Source organism: Biomphalaria glabrata, chromosome 16, assembly GCF_947242115.1.
Source record: "Biomphalaria glabrata chromosome 16, xgBioGlab47.1, whole genome shotgun sequence".
Taxonomy (NCBI): domain Eukaryota; kingdom Metazoa; phylum Mollusca; class Gastropoda; family Planorbidae; genus Biomphalaria; species Biomphalaria glabrata.
Genome location: NC_074726.1, coordinates 21940888 through 21956864, shown reverse-complemented (window position 1 = coordinate 21956864; position 15977 = coordinate 21940888). Strand labels below are relative to the sequence as shown.

General features: G+C 34.9%; 1 protein-coding gene across 1 annotated transcript; it reads right to left on the bottom strand.

Annotated features, from left to right (window-relative positions):
* Window positions 1-868: 868 nt before the first annotated feature.
* Window positions 869-15166, bottom strand: LOC129923461 (uncharacterized). Its single transcript, XM_056014435.1, has 4 exons — window positions 15072-15166; window positions 10674-10878; window positions 6676-6828; window positions 869-1166 (listed from the first exon to the last, which is right to left on the bottom strand). Exons 2-4 carry the CDS (start codon window positions 10867-10869, stop codon window positions 985-987), a joined length of 531 nt encoding a protein of 176 aa, XP_055870410.1. The 5' UTR covers window positions 10870-10878; window positions 15072-15166; the 3' UTR covers window positions 869-984.
* Between the last annotated feature and the right edge of the window lie 811 nt (window positions 15167-15977).

Below are 15977 nucleotides of genomic sequence, written 5' to 3'. Positions count from 1 at the left end.
TTATGAATGAGTTTCGTCTACCTCGTTTGGTCTGTCTTTTAATTCTGCCATATTTCTTATTTATTTATGTCTTAGTTACCCTTTAAGCTATTTTTCTATTATTCAAAAGATGAAAAATGAAAATCTGGGAACCGTTCCGATAGACCATTTAAAAAAAATCAACTTTTCCAAGAATGTATTACTAAGTTATTTTACAAACTCGCATGGGTTCGCAAGCAGTGTGAGATGTCAAGGATTTCATTCCCTGGAGGCATTTTTGGCAGGTAGTGGTTGAGAGGAGGTAAGAGAAGGATTGTTACCAAATAATGACTGCCTGTTAATGTTGCAGGTGTAACATAAGTTACGTTAGTGTAGATAGACAAATAAACAGTTACAGAAAAAAAAAACATTAGATATAGATAGATAGATAGATAGATAGATAGATAGATAGACAGACAGAAGGATAGATAAATAGATAGATAGATAGATAGATAGATAGATAGATAGATAGATAGATAGATAGATAGATAGATAGATAGACAGACAGAGAGACAGACAGAGAGACAGACAGAGAGATAGATAGATAGATAGATAGATAGATAGATAGATAGATAGATAGATAGATAGATAGATAGATAGATAGATAGATAGATAGATAGATAGATAGATAGATAGATAGACAGACAGATAGATAGATTTAAAAAAGGAGAAGAGAGAAAGAGTGCGAGAGAGTAAGAAAGAAATAGTGTGAGAGTGAGAGAGAGAGTGCACTACAAAGAAAAAAAAGAAGCAAGTTATAGCTATCTCCTGGTTAAAATGGCGGTACTAGATAATTAAATAAGTTTCTTTTTCTGCGACAATCTTTGTTTATTGAAACAGAATTATTTTTAAATGAATATTAAATACACAGTTGTCTCAGTAAATACTTTTGATATTAAACTAAGTCAACCAATCCTTTATTTAAAGAAACAAAAAGAACAAAACGTTTAATTAAGTAATTTTATCTTAATAACTAGGATTTCTCCCACATGCTACGTAAAACACCACGCTGCCTGCACATATGACGCCTCCACCAACAGCACTCAAGATGAAGGAGTATCCGATAGCTGAAGTTGTAAAGACATCGGTCCTCAACTTTGGGTAAACAATGATAAGATACACACAGCCGCTGATAACAGCACTCACAACTGAAAGAGAATTAGAACCAGTGAAGTCATGCTAGACCAAAGTATAACTAACAAGCAACAGAAGAAAAAAAATACTTTTAAAACATAGGGTTATCTAATGGAAAATTGCTGCCATTTATATAAAAAATTATAGGGTTTAGCTTCCTTTTTGTTATATAAAACCTTATATATATATATATATATATATATATATATATAATTTTCTTCATGGCACAAGAGTTTGAACACCAAAAAATGGAAAGATCACTCTTTTTATTTCTGCAAGTCAGACGGACTAGAGTTACCCCACTTAATTTTAGAGGCGAAAAAAAAAGGGTGGGGGTAGAACAAGTAGTATTCACCCGTCATTAAATAAAGAGAACAAGTAATCTACTCTGTATTCACCCGTCACTAAAAAGCAGGACCGAACTTAACCATTGTGGGCCCAATGTGAAACGGGTTTTGCGGGGCCCAGTTTGGGTAGAGTTATGAATAATAAGTGAAAATTAAGAGTTTGTATTAGAAAATATATTTATCTTTGCATTTTTTATTTATTCTTTACTATGCACAAAATTACTACACGAGCCTTGTGTGTTGCGAAGTCATGCAGTATATCATAAGAATTCTGTTTCCTAAATAGTTCACGCTCAATAGCTAGAATTTGCAAATGTTTGAATCAATCAACGACAATCGTTGACCTCAAGTAATTCTTCATTAGTTTAAGGCGCGAAAAGCTTTCTTTCACCAAATTCCACAATTATGGCTAATGCATAATGCCGGTATTTTTTTATCGCGCGTAAGATTGGCGTTTTCCATATTGAATGACACTCCAAAATGAAAATTTTTGTTTATATATTTCAAGAGATTTGTATGACTTTTCTAAAGATTTTAATAATTTCCTTCTATTTCCAGGACTTTTTTCGTATATTTTGCTATTTTAGGAGATTTCCAGGAGCTCCTGGTAAATCGACGGAGGCAGCAGGAATTCTATTATAAGTTTTGTAAAATGGTTTAAATTAATAATTTATACACCTAGAATTAGCATGGTTACTATGAATGGGCGGGTCCTATTAAAGTGTGAGCCCACTGCTTTCACATAGATTGCAGTGGCCTAAGGCCGGTCCTGCAAAATAGCGGCGTATGGTACGCCGCCGGTCTACTAGTATTATTTAATTACTACTAAAGAAGTGTTCCCCAGATTAGGCTACGCTTACCCCCAGGCGTACCGAAAAAGTTTAAAGATGGTACGAATTGCACCTCATTAACTATGCTGATTTCATGAAATACCCACTTATTATGTATTGATAAATGCCTTCTCTAAACAATCTCTTTTGAGATAAAAATTAACAACCAGGGAATCAAATTATGATGATTTGTCATTGAAACACAATATCATCCTTCTCACTCACTGGCGGATCCAGGGGGGGGGCGGTAGGGGCGATCGCCCCCCCCCCTCCCCCACTCGGCGGGGGGGGGCGGACGAACTTTAGTATAGGATTCACACAATTTGTATACGAATTTATTACTTATGTTAAAAATATATACTAATTATTTATATTTCAACCTATTTTACATTATTTCGCCCCCCCCTTCTAGTATGTTGGCCGATTTGGTGAGGTCGGGAGGGGGCGATGGTATCAATCCCGCCCCCCCCTACACTTTCGAGTGGGGGGGGGCGGTCCAATTTATTGGTAGAAATCACTGCCTGCTAACAAATCAATTAAATATCTATATTCTTGTAACTTGTTATTGATATTTTAACCGATCTTTATATTATGTCGTTCCCTGTTTCCCTATTGGTGGGGGGGGGGACGAATACTTCTTCTGCCCTTCCCACCTAAACCCTTTGAGTGGGGGGGGGCGGTCCGTTTTTATGGAGAAATCATAGTTTGTGAACAAAATTAGTTGAATTAATATATAAATTTTATATTATGTCGCTCCCTTTCTAGTATTTTGGCCGATTCGGTGGGGTGAGGGTGGGAGGGGGGGGGGCGATTGCATGTACTGCCCTCCCCACTCTAGCCCTCTGAGTGCTGGGGGGCGGTCCTATTTTTGTGGAGAATCATAGTTTGTAAATAAAATTAGTTGAATATCTATATAATATAAACTACGTATTGATATGTGACCCATTGTAAATATATCGTACCACACTCTAATCTCAAATTGTATCATTAGTAAATTTAAATGAAAAAGGGTTGTACCAGGTGGGAGGGGCGATACATGCAATCGCATTTCCCCCATCGGACAAATCAATACTTTTTCTTTTTGTATTATAGTTAAGAATTTACAAAATTAAAAAAATCTGTCACTAATATATATTATATTATATATACTATAAATAAAATTCTTATATCGAGTCGCCCCATACCTATTCTTTAATGCCAAATGCAATCTTTAGCAGAAATTATTAAAGGAGCGAGGATTAATCGTTTTCACTCTACCGCCATTCCCATTTCCAGACAGAGTTTTTGTAATTTCACATGAAGTTATCATAAGTATTTTAAGAAAAACTTTGCATTGGAAAAGTTAGAATTCAAACGAAATTTTTCAGTATAAGAGTCATGATTGAGATGAGTTCTAAACTCAAATAACATTTTCATAGTCACCTTTTCCAAACCTTTACTCAATCTGATATTTTTCTAGCTAAATAAATTTGGGACTATAACTCACAATTTACACTGGAGTGTTCTTGAATACTATTTATCGAATAAGTTTTTTTTCGGCGGCGATCCTCAAAGCAAAAATCTAAATACGTGGGGTATCCTATCTTTTCAAGGAACAAATCGGTTTTATTTGCAATGTATTAAGGTCCTATAAATTCAAATTAGAATATTTTTCAAGTACAACATTATTCGAAAGGTCGTTTTTTAATAGTATGAATAATGAGCTTCAGGTCAGGAGAATGCGTTTCTGCAGTGAAGAATGCAAGAAAACGCTTTTGGCGTCGGGGCTTCGCCCCGAACTTAATTTATGGGTAATGAGTTGTAGATGTCAGGAGAATGCGTTTCTGCAGAGAAGAATGTAAGAAAACGCTTTTGGCGTCGGGGCTTCGCCCCGTACTCCATTGATGAATAATGAGCTGTACTTGTCAGGAGAATGCGTTTCTGCAGTGAAAAAAGCAAGAAAACGCTTTTGGCGTCGGGGCTTCGCCCCGAACTCCATTGATGAATAATGAGCTGTACTTGTCAGGAGAATGCGTTTCTGCAGGGAAAAAAGCAAGAAAACGCTTATGGCGTCGGGGCTTCGCCCCGAACTTCACCAGAGAACCTTATAGCGCTGCCCCAGTTGTTTTGTTTTTCGCCGAAGGTTGAGAAATGCTGCTTTTTTTATTCTCATATATATATATATATATATATACATATATGTGTGTGTGTGTGTGTGTGTGTGTGTGCGCGCTGTATGCACGTTTATGCGTAGGGTTAGGGTTTACTGGGCGTTAGGGTTAGGGTTTGGAAAAAAATCGCCCCCCCCCCACTCCAAAGTTCTGGATCCGCTAGTGTTCTCACTGCTCAATATCAATGTCATTTAGAATACAACGTACATTTTTTTTCATTCACTTTTTTTTGTTCATTAGTATTCTTCGTAAGTTTACCTAAAAATGGTATTGTTATTAAAATAAATTCACTGGGGCCTGTGTGAAAATTCTAGAAGCGGTACAAATAGGTTAAAAAATTTGGGAAACAAAGTACTAAATGACTAACTAACTGGATATTTTTTTTATTGATTCCTGTATTGCGTGTGTTTTAATAATTATGCAGAATTTTTAACTTGATCCGAAATTGGGAATTGGGAGAAAAAAACGTATTCAAACTTTTTACCCAACAGACAGAAAGACAAACGGGGTGAGTTGATATAAAATTTGTAAAAAGACGTATCGTAAGATACTTCTACTATAAACAGCTTTTGAATAAATTATAACGTGCCTACAGAATAAGATATCAATGAAAGCAGAATAAAAGTGATAGGACTGAGCCCAAAACTTCAAAGTGATTGTATCTAGTTAACGGTGTGGTACTTTGATTCAACCCGTTGTCGTTAATAAACTGTAATATTACGTTATGTCTTTTTCTAGTAACGATAACAATAAAAATGACAATGTCTTTGATTCCGAAGATTAAGGATGAGTGCAAAGTTTCACTTGACTATGCAGACGACATGTATATTTTCCAGCATCTCGTTCAGACAAAGCCGTTGTCCGCAGGCGGCTTATTTTAGTTTTGTTTTATTATTTGTGCAAAAATTTCAGCTTGATCCGAGGTTTTGTGTGGGAGAAATAAGGTGTAGAAACTTTTTACTAGACAGACAGAGTCAGTTGATATAAGCTTTGTAAAAAAAAAAAACTTATCTAAAGTGAAACAACAAACTTTTTTTTTCTTTTTGCAGGTAACATTCGTCCCTACGGAATCAACACAACTTATATTTACATAATATAAAATGAGACTGTGAAGACCTCCCACCCTTTTTTGTATATTAATTCACACCCTTCCCAAATTCCCGCACATGTCAACATTGAATGGTCATTTCAGTTCTGCCTCTATAGTCAACAACACAATTGGACAGCTTCGATTACTAAGGCATACCTTGTGTTGTTTGTGTTCTTTGTTCGTCTAAAAGTTGTTGAAGATCTCGTAGCCAAAGTAATTTTTTTCTTTTACTTTGTTCAAGCATGGTTTTCTTTACATGAGGTTTTTTTTTTTTTTTGTTCACCGGTGCAGTAGTAAATCTTTATCTATTTGAGGTAAGTATTACCCTTTTAAGGATGCGCGATGGCTGAACCTGTTAAGCCCTTAGTTTCCTAACAGGGAATTCTGGGTTCAAATCCTGGAGAATACTTTTTACTCTAATACTAATGAGTACCACCTTAAAGAGTCATTACTGTTGTTGTACATCGTACTTGGAACACCAAGGCCAGCAAAAGCGAACAAATGCTCCCTTTCATCAGCCTGAATTGGGGGATTGCGGGTTCCCCCGACCCGCCACCCTGTCCGACGGTGGGTGAGACTCGGGGTTAAACTAAAGTTTTTAATGCGTTCACTTCCAATGGACACGGAAATTCCGGAATCGCTGGCTAGAGTCCGGCCGAAGCCGACCCACTTGATTCCCCCGTCGTATTCGTATGCTGTACCAGGCTAACCGTGCGGATCACGCCATTTATGAAATGGACCCTTGAGGGACGGCGCCATGATATTGACAGGTCTTTGCGTACTCTCGTACGCTCTTAGGCACTCCCACGGGAGCCTTGTTGCGCATCCCATTTGGCCTAGTCGTCCCCTTAATACGACCGTTTCCTCCCGGGCGCCTTGATGAGGCAGGGCAGCAAACCCGGGTACATGACATTAGTTTGGGAAAAGTAAAGGCGGTTGGTCGTTGTGCTGGCCACATGACAATCTCGCTAACCGAGTGCCACATAAACAGATAACCTTTTCATCATCGCCATGTATATCGCTAAGGCTCGAATGGTACTTTACATTTTATTCAATTTTTAGGCTGAACTTTCTAATAATTAAAAAAAAAAAACAGTGCAACTTACGTGCAAATATTCCAACTTTCAAGATTGACCTTATCCATTGTTTTTCCTCTTTTTCCCGAATGCGCAGAATTAAATTCCAGCAGGCAAGGGCTAAAGTTCCGGCCCCAGCCAGCGTGCACAGTATTGTAAAGGCATCAACAACGTTCATTGCATCTGTAGGTTACACAAAGAAAAATGTTTTGACAGAACTAAAAAAACATGAAACTCATCATCATCATCATCATTAAACTCCATTTGAGTGAGGGCTTGAGAGGCTCAAATCCTCTCTTGCAAAAGCCTATACAGGTCGAGAAATTTAGTTTCCCAGACCTTTAGAGTCTGAGATTAGCATGTCTGGGCAGTCAAAAACGGTTTCCTCTTCTTCCCTTCAACGGGGGATCTTAGATCAAAATTTAGCATTAGCCATGAGAAATAAGAGCCAACAAGACAGTGGCCTGTCCTGCAGTGTACTATTGTTAGAGAGTTAGTATTATTAGTTTTTGTAGAGAAGCACCATAATTGACGGACTTTGAACGCGAATAGTCACGTTATGACTTGCTTGTGTTAGAGGCTACCTAGAGACATAAAAGTAGTAGGTAATAGATTTCATAGGGGTAAGGCGTATTTATCGACAGAGTCTCGTCTGTGGCCTTTTTGCTGTATTAAAATTAAAACCATCATATGAATTGTTTAACAGTTTTAGACTTGGCTTCTTCACTTGTTAACTTTGTGTGAGTCTTTTGTCTTAGTGGTTAGTCGCATTGAAAACACCCGTACAAGAAGCCCAGACTACTCCAGAGTAATCTGTCGAAGTCAGGCAGGCATCATTAACTACAAGACAGATAGGCTCATCAAATTTAATAGCTTGCTCAGGCCTGGACAGCCTACACCACGGGGAGTGCGGTCAGATGCTCAGGCCTGGACAGCCTACACCACGGGGGAGTGCGGTCAGGGCGTTCATGCGGGTTTTTTTTTTTAAGGGCCAAAATAAATTTCATTGTAATGGTCCATTCATGTTGAGATATTAATCAACTTAAATGACATAACTGCAATATTTTTTTTATGTAAGAGACGTCGTTTTATTTATTGTAATAAAGACCTTTCAAAATATAGACTGATTTCGCTACAGGCTTATGGAAAAATATCCACTCAAAACATTGTCGGGAAATCAATTCAAAACGTCTCCGCTAATTTAATTCTTTACTAATTTCATGTGTCGAAATGGTAGAAATTTTCCAGACATCGTTATGTTAGGTATTTTATTTTTTTTCAAGATGTCTTGATTAACGCAAAGATGATTTTAGGACGATCCGGCCTAAAACAGTTTGCTAAGTTACTTTAAATGTCCCCTAAATTAATTATATTGGCCAATGCTACCTCCTTATTTATTAGAATTAATTAGGCCTGCCACTTCTTGTCTTACCATGATGAATAATGTGCTAAAATTTGAACTTTATTTTAGTTTTTATTGTCAGCCAGCCCACCCATTTGTCAGTAGATATGTTTGAACATGTCCTCTTCTTACTATAAAAAAAACAACTAATGTAGACTCCAGGCGAAATAATTTCTGAAGCTCCGAACGCAGGACCACCTGAAAGTCCTTGCAGAGCTGCCCCTGATTAGCTTGCTGGATGGAAGATGATGGAAGGTGAGCTTGTTTCATCTCCAATATTAATTTCAGTAAGAACTTTTTTCTAGTATACACAAATTTAAACGTTATCTATTTAGTACTATTTCTTTTATTAGCTTGCTTACTTATATTAAGTGGGCGGACAGAGATTTCGAAAAGATTAACTATTTTTCTAAAACTAAAATGGAAAATTTCTGTGTATCTTTAGGGTCAATCTTGTAGCTAATTGACAATTCAATGAAAACTCTAGTTTGATCGTTAGAATTTTTCAAGTATAATCTTTTTAAAATTAAATGTCACTATTTTTAACCAGCTATAAGAGGGTATTTCCGCACTCGGCTCATATGTTTAGTTGTAATCAGTAACGAGTTGAAAAAATACATAAATCTTCATGAGCATACTGCTCACCGTCTTGTGTACAAAGACTCATCCTTACATCATTGAAGTATACAAGAGAAAAAAAATTATAGACCTCCATCAGATTCGTAAAGGTGACATTTTTTGTCTAAATTCTTGTCTATGTTACATGTTTTTATCTAAAACCGTAAAATATCTTATAATTACACCTCTCTACTGCACTCATTTGTAGATGTACAATATATAATAGTCCCGTAATATTTTATAAGAAACATGTTGTATTGTTATGATCTCAGGCTAATTAAAGTAATATACTATTTGAGGGATGTAGCTTAGGTAGGTAGGTAAGTAGATTAGTAGGTAAGCTAGGTTAGGTAGATTATGTAGATAGGTAGGTTGGTAGGAAGGTTAAATAGATATAAATGAGATAGATAGATAGATAGATAGATAGATAGATAGATAGATAGATAGATAGATAGATAGATAGAGATAGATAGATAGATAGATAGATAGATAGATTGATAGATAGATAGATAGATAGATAGATTCGGTTAAAGGAAATTCTATTGGTTTCTAAATAATATGTGCTTCAATTTACAGATAACAAATGCAATATTTGTTGTATTTTATTTTCAATAATAACTCACAAAGTAATATTTGTTTGACCTACTTTTTCTACTTATCTCGACTGAATTATCGGCCTTATTAGTATATATGTCCACGTTTCTTTACTTTTTCAACCAATAAAAATAAAATACTTGATTGGTGTGTTCCTCACACAGGCATGTATAGTAATCAATTCACTACAATGCTTAACATTCTAAATATTACAAATGGTGTCAAAAGTGAGTCAAGTCCCAGTTGTCTAAAACGGCCTGACAAAATGCCTAACGGAAATAAAAATGCCAGATCTAAATGATCTATATATTAGCAATCTGAAGTGGGACAGCCAGGCCGAAAAAAAACTGTGGTCTGTTTAACAGTCTTAACAGGGGAGACTATAAATATCTCCTTCACATTGTACTAATGATAATGTAATTATTGATTTAGCTCCTCTTACCCTATCCTTCCTACCCTATTACACTCTTACCCTATCCTTCCAACTATCATACATTCAACAAGATAAGTTTTTACTTTTTTTTTTCAGTTGATCAAGTTTAGGTGGAAAGAATCCACAGCCAACATTTACAGTAGCATAAATTACACGTCACCGTCTGTAGGAGTAATAAAGTTTAGATGACGCACGAAGGGAGACAACTACTGAACGATGACTCTATAGGATAAGAAACCAAAGATGAGACTTTAAGTTGACAAAACACATACTCTAATAGAAGACATAGACATAGGCGTGGTGAAAGGGGGCAAGAGGGGGCGTCACAAGCAGAGAGGCGCCAAAAGAAATAAAGTATTGTAGATATTTAAGTTAGATAATGCATAATAAGGTTATTTGTATTATATTATTATTAAATACTATTTATAAGCCTATATTTCTATGTAATGCACATCCGCGGTAGGAACGGAGTGGGGGTGTCAATAAGGTTTCTTGCCCGGGCGCACGTTTTGCTTACTACGCCTCTGCATAGTTGCTTTATCTAGGCATCATTCTAAATTATTTCCCACTATCATTAATTTGGGATGTCTGTTGATTAATAAACGAGCGTAATAATAATGTGTCAAAGGTCACAAGGGTACAAATGTTTTAGATGGTGAATGCACCTTCGTATTATCAGAAATCAAATCGAATGACCCAATATCAAATTGTACGCCGGACATCCTTGTATACAGAGCTATCTAACGGCAGTAATATTTATCAAGTAGAATCTTGAAAAGTTTGAGAACACACTATATATCAAGAAATAACAGTAATACACTTTATAATTCAAATTAAATAATAGATTCACATAACTGGATTTAATATAAAGCTGGAAACTTATGAACTGAATGGGTCCTGATATAAGCTTGTCTCTTCTTTCTATACTTTTGCGGTCCCAAAGTTCTAGTAGGATAAACTGAATGTTATAAATTAAATTACCACTTTTAATATTTGATGGGATATCAACACATAAGCCCAATGTGGAGCACATCTTCCAGAGACCAGTTGAAGACGTTCCGTATGGAGTTGAAAAATTTGTCCAGTTCGGAGTGGCCAGTCCCACTATATGTAAAATTTCTCCAATAACAAGTAAAGCTACACCTATACGGTGCAAGCCAGGAATTCCGTTTGACATAGTCCTAATCTGGAAAATAAAATGATTATTCACAATCGAAAAATAAATCTTTTAATGAAAAAAAAGCGTTTCAAATTATATACTAAATTAGTTAGAGAAGCCAATAATTTTAAATAATTTAAATCTACTATTACAATACTCGGCTTCATTGATTTACGGATGAGCTGGGGCGTACCATTTTTTGATAGACGTTAGCTATTTAAAAAAAAAACATTATAGGTAAATGAAAAAGAAAAAAAAGTTAAATTATTTGTGAATTTTTCATAAATTCTCCAACCTATAGTTCTAGGTCTGTAATGCACAATCTTCTTCTTCTTCTTCGTTCTCATTGTTATGTTGGTGTGTTCAGATGAGTAGACCAATACATGAGATGAACTGCGCAGTGGTTTCCAAATCAGGGAGCTCTCCATATAGTTTCCTTTCTATTGGGGTGATTTGGGGCCAATATCTTATACGGGCCTCTTGGTATAGAGAGCAGTTTTGGAGGACGTGGTCTGCATTCTCTGGTGATGCTCCACATGGGCAGATTTCACTGGTTTCAATTTTGAGCTTCCGGTACATGTGTTGTCGCATTCGGTTGTGTCCGGTCCTGAGTCGAAAGATTAGACATTGGTCTTGTCGGGATAGCTTATAGTAAGCGTCATCTTTCTTGTGATATGGATGAGAGCTCGTCCATTTCTCATTAATTTTATTTACTATTAATTTCTCAATTCTTCTGGATAGAGTGCAGAGTTTATTAGTGTGTTAGTTCTCCCACTCTTGGCGAGTGTGTCAGCCTTCTCATTTCCTTCTAGTTCTATATGAGCTGGTATGCATTGAATTACAGTTTTTTTGCTGTTGTTGTTGAGTTTGTAAGTGCTGTTCTGAGGTTTTTAATGTATATATATATATATATATATCTTGGGGGAGCTACCACCTTCTACCAAGCGCGTCCCCAGGTGGTGGATAGGGGAAAGACCCTTAGATATAAGGGTTAGCTGTGAATAGCAAATAAACAGTCGCGGACCAACTGGTTTGCAGTCATGGAGGATGAGGTGAAGTATTCCAGTGATTAGAATATTTACTAAAAACATCTCAGAAATCCAGGGAAATGATTGCAAAAGCGAGTAAAGGGCGCTCTAACTCTAAACCCGGGTAGATGAAACTCGTTAGCTAGGGGTAGCAGTTCATCTAGGAGAGAAAACTCCGAAAAATAAACACCTGCTGCCTTGCAGATGATCTTGGATGATCAAAGGCTATGGGAGCACACCCAGAAAGAAAAGCAGGCTGAAGTCGGAGTCAGTGGGCCTCCTGGCGCATAACACATTGACACGCAACCTTATCTATGTTGGTGTAATGCACAATAATATCCGGGTGTTAAATAAATATTTAATAACCCCGAAAATAATATGAAACTTAACTCATATTATAATTTGTAATAACTTGATGATAAATCTCTTGATCTAGTTTTTTCGATGAAAGGGCGCTTTATTCAGATTAGTTTTATGTATAATTAGAGATCAGTGTTTTTTAGTGTAGCAAAACAATATCAATTGTTGAATTTTTTTTTCTACTTGTGAAAATGATAAGACATGATCTATATGGTTTAGATCTAGCTCTAATTATTTCTAATTTATCGACAACATTAAAACCAACCTTTACATACCTAAGAGGTTTTCGTTTGGACCCTTTTCATCTTCGTGTCAGCCCAGCTTTATAACCACTACCTACTTGCCATTTGCTTTTAAATAAGTTTTAAGTTGTGCCACTGTTAAAGTCTAATGCTGTCTCCATTACGTCTTGTTTTATTTCTACTAAATATTGGAAGAACTAGAAATATCTTATCTTATCTTGTAAAATAAAGACGTTTTTTTCAAAAAAGAAGATTATTACCTCCTACGAATAATGCATCTAGTTATGCATGTTAACCAATTTAATGACTTAATTCTGCCAAGTCATTGGTTTTCCTGGCTGGCTAAGGCAACCCACTCCACGTACAAATAGCTCTAGGCATAAGGGAAGAAGGAGCATTTGTGTAAATTTGTCATAGCATATGAAACGAGGAGTATTAAATTAGGTTTTTGTTTTTGTATTAAAAGATTACGGTTCAGTGTCTTATGTATATTTGCTACTTTTCTTTTAAGCCTTCTATCCTGGAGGATTTCTAAAGTTAGTGATTTTACAAAAAGGTATTTGATTATGCGGTACTAAAAAGAAAAAAAAATCGCTTATCAATACTCCCTTTTATTTTGTACACCGGATACACTAATAACGTTGCTATTTATAGTTGTTCCACCATGTATGAAAACATCCTATAAAAGACAAGATTTTTTGGTTGGTGCACTGAATAAAGAAAAGTTGTTGATCCAATTTTTTTAAAGTTATGTGATAATTTATGCGCACTTTTGTTTTTTTTAGAACTGCAAAATCATTTTTTTTTTCTTCAGCTCTTTTGTTTGTTGCTTCGTTTTTTTCAAACTTTGTCTTTGTGTCTGTCTGTTTGTCCGTCTGGAAAAAAAGTCATGACATATTTTTCTCCCGTTTCTCATTCTCGGATTAAGTTGAAATTTTGCACAATTGTTCATTGTAGCCTGACAAGACAATAATTTTTTAAAAATAGTTAATTAATTATTGGTGATTAATTAATTTATTAGATATCGAAATAAGGGGAATAAATGCTACATAATGAGAGTTATATATGGAGTAAATCTTTTTTACGTTTCGACACGTTTGTCTACCACTACCGATTCTCGGGTCAAGTTTAAATGTTGCATAATTGTTCATAGTAGATGACAAACGCGAACCAATCCAAAAATTAACCAATAAGTTAACCAATTTGTACTAATTAATTATTTTGTTTTATATTACAGAAAGGCAGCTAAACCCTGATATTTTTAAATAAATGACAGTAATAAGCAATTTTTTTAAAAAATAAAAGCTTTGGATTATAAGAGTAATCATTGTTTCTCACTTTCATTTAGTAGTTTTTGCTGGCCAAAAAAGTAATTCTTTGTTTACAAAACAACTGAATTTTCGCTGACGGCCCAGACTAAGAAAGTATTTTTAAAGCATCTCTGACCTACTTAAACGGTTCACTGCACAATATGTAGTCAATGGGGACAATATGAAATTATTGGTTAAACTAAAACACATGTTGTTACAATCCTGGGAGAACCACACAAAAAATGTATTTATAATTCAAATGAAAAAATAACACAATTTAATTCAAAACAACACATATGTTCAAAGCTAGTTATATTTATAACTAGTTATATCTTTTGACATCCATCAAAGCAGTTAATGGAAAAAAAAGTATTTGAATTTATACTTTTTAGATTGGTCTACAATTGTATGAAGGTTCTTAGTGTACGAAAGATCGATGCAACATTATTATGGAATGTAGTTAATTTCAATTAAAAATCAGTAAGCAAACTTTATATTTTTTAACTAGATAATAATTGAGTTTGAATTAAGTTGACACACCGCTTGACCATTGGTTCGGACCTCTACATTAATACTGCAGAATCAAACTATTTTTCAGCATCTTAGACCATGCAATGCAAAGACACTTAGCAGACTCTATGGACCCGTGCCATCAACCTTACAAGACAAGGCATGAGACTCTTTAAGACATCTCTTTTGGATAGTGTTAAGGAGAAGAATATATCGAATTTTTAATGATGAGGATAGTACATTAAAAAATATTTAAAAAATCAATTATTTAAAAAATTAAAGTACATATACCTTCTGAACGTACAAAACATGATAATAAAAAATCGGATTTAAAAACAAAAATTATCCACTGCGATATCTTAGGTTGACTTTAAACATTTCTATTTAAAATTAAAGTTTTGACTGAAAAAATAAATCTAATAGTGGGAAAAACTTTGAAAACAAAATAAAATTTATAAGATCCTGAAATTTTCTTCTTCCAAATACTTAAACATAATTTTTATCATTGACGCAACGCATTACCAATAATGATCAATTTAGAAGTCTTATTTCTTATTATGATCTTAAATAAGAAACAAATATTTTTAACGTAAATATGAATAAGTCAGCATCTCTATAGATTTTAGAAATGACAAATATATATATAATATATATAATACATATATAACTTAAATAAATATATGCCAATGACTATCATATAAATTAAGGTGGGAAAATGTAGGCCAACAACTTGCAAAGTAAAATAAATTATCATTTAAATGTTTACATACTTGGAAAAATTTGAAAACTTCTTTAATCTTTCTAAAATTACAGTACTGGTGAACTGTACTGTCTGGCCTCTCGTTAGAAGTTCACACAGACTTACTTAGAAATGACAGATTTAAAAAGAAGACAGTAATAAAAAAAATCAATTTCTACTAGTTTCAGACTAGTTTGTACTTGCTCATAAAGTTCCTACTCCAAGTGACAGCGTTTCGTCAGGTAGAATGTATTACGATAAGTACTTTCACAGAACCTATATCTGCCAGTCTACCAGGCTTAAGAAGAGACTTTTTTCGTCTTTGTAATACCATATAATCCTTGTATATAATCAAATTATTTAACCATTATTTATAAAGAGTCTGTTTGGGTATGTGTTTCCTGGGTTTCCTGGTTAGTAGATGGATTGGTGGATGTGAGGCTCAGAATGATGAAAAATTGAGCTGATTTGTCGTACTGTAGAGGCTGAGAATGAAAGATGATTTAGAGATTTCAAACAGTATAGAAGATTTTTTTGAATTATTTGTTTTGTTTTTTGTAGTACGTTAGATTTTGTTTAAATATCAGATTATTTTAACACAATAACACATCTCTATCTCATATATATTTCAAGATAAATATGTTGATTGTAATCAAAAATTTTATTGAGCTTATGTTCACAAGAGAAGTTTTTTTCAAGTAATTTAAAGTTCAAGAATTTAAAACATAATACGCCTACATCGGCTTAGTTGTACTAGCGATCAGATGCTACAACACCAAACATGGCTTGAACCCTCCTTACATACTAGCGGTGAAAAGTTGATAGATAAAGTAACTCTATCACAAGGTGAATCTCTTTTCCTTCAACTCTCCTCTTCTCGTCGTAACGCAATACTTCAAGGTGTGCGCTTTTCTCTTCATGCCCAACTCTAGTATAG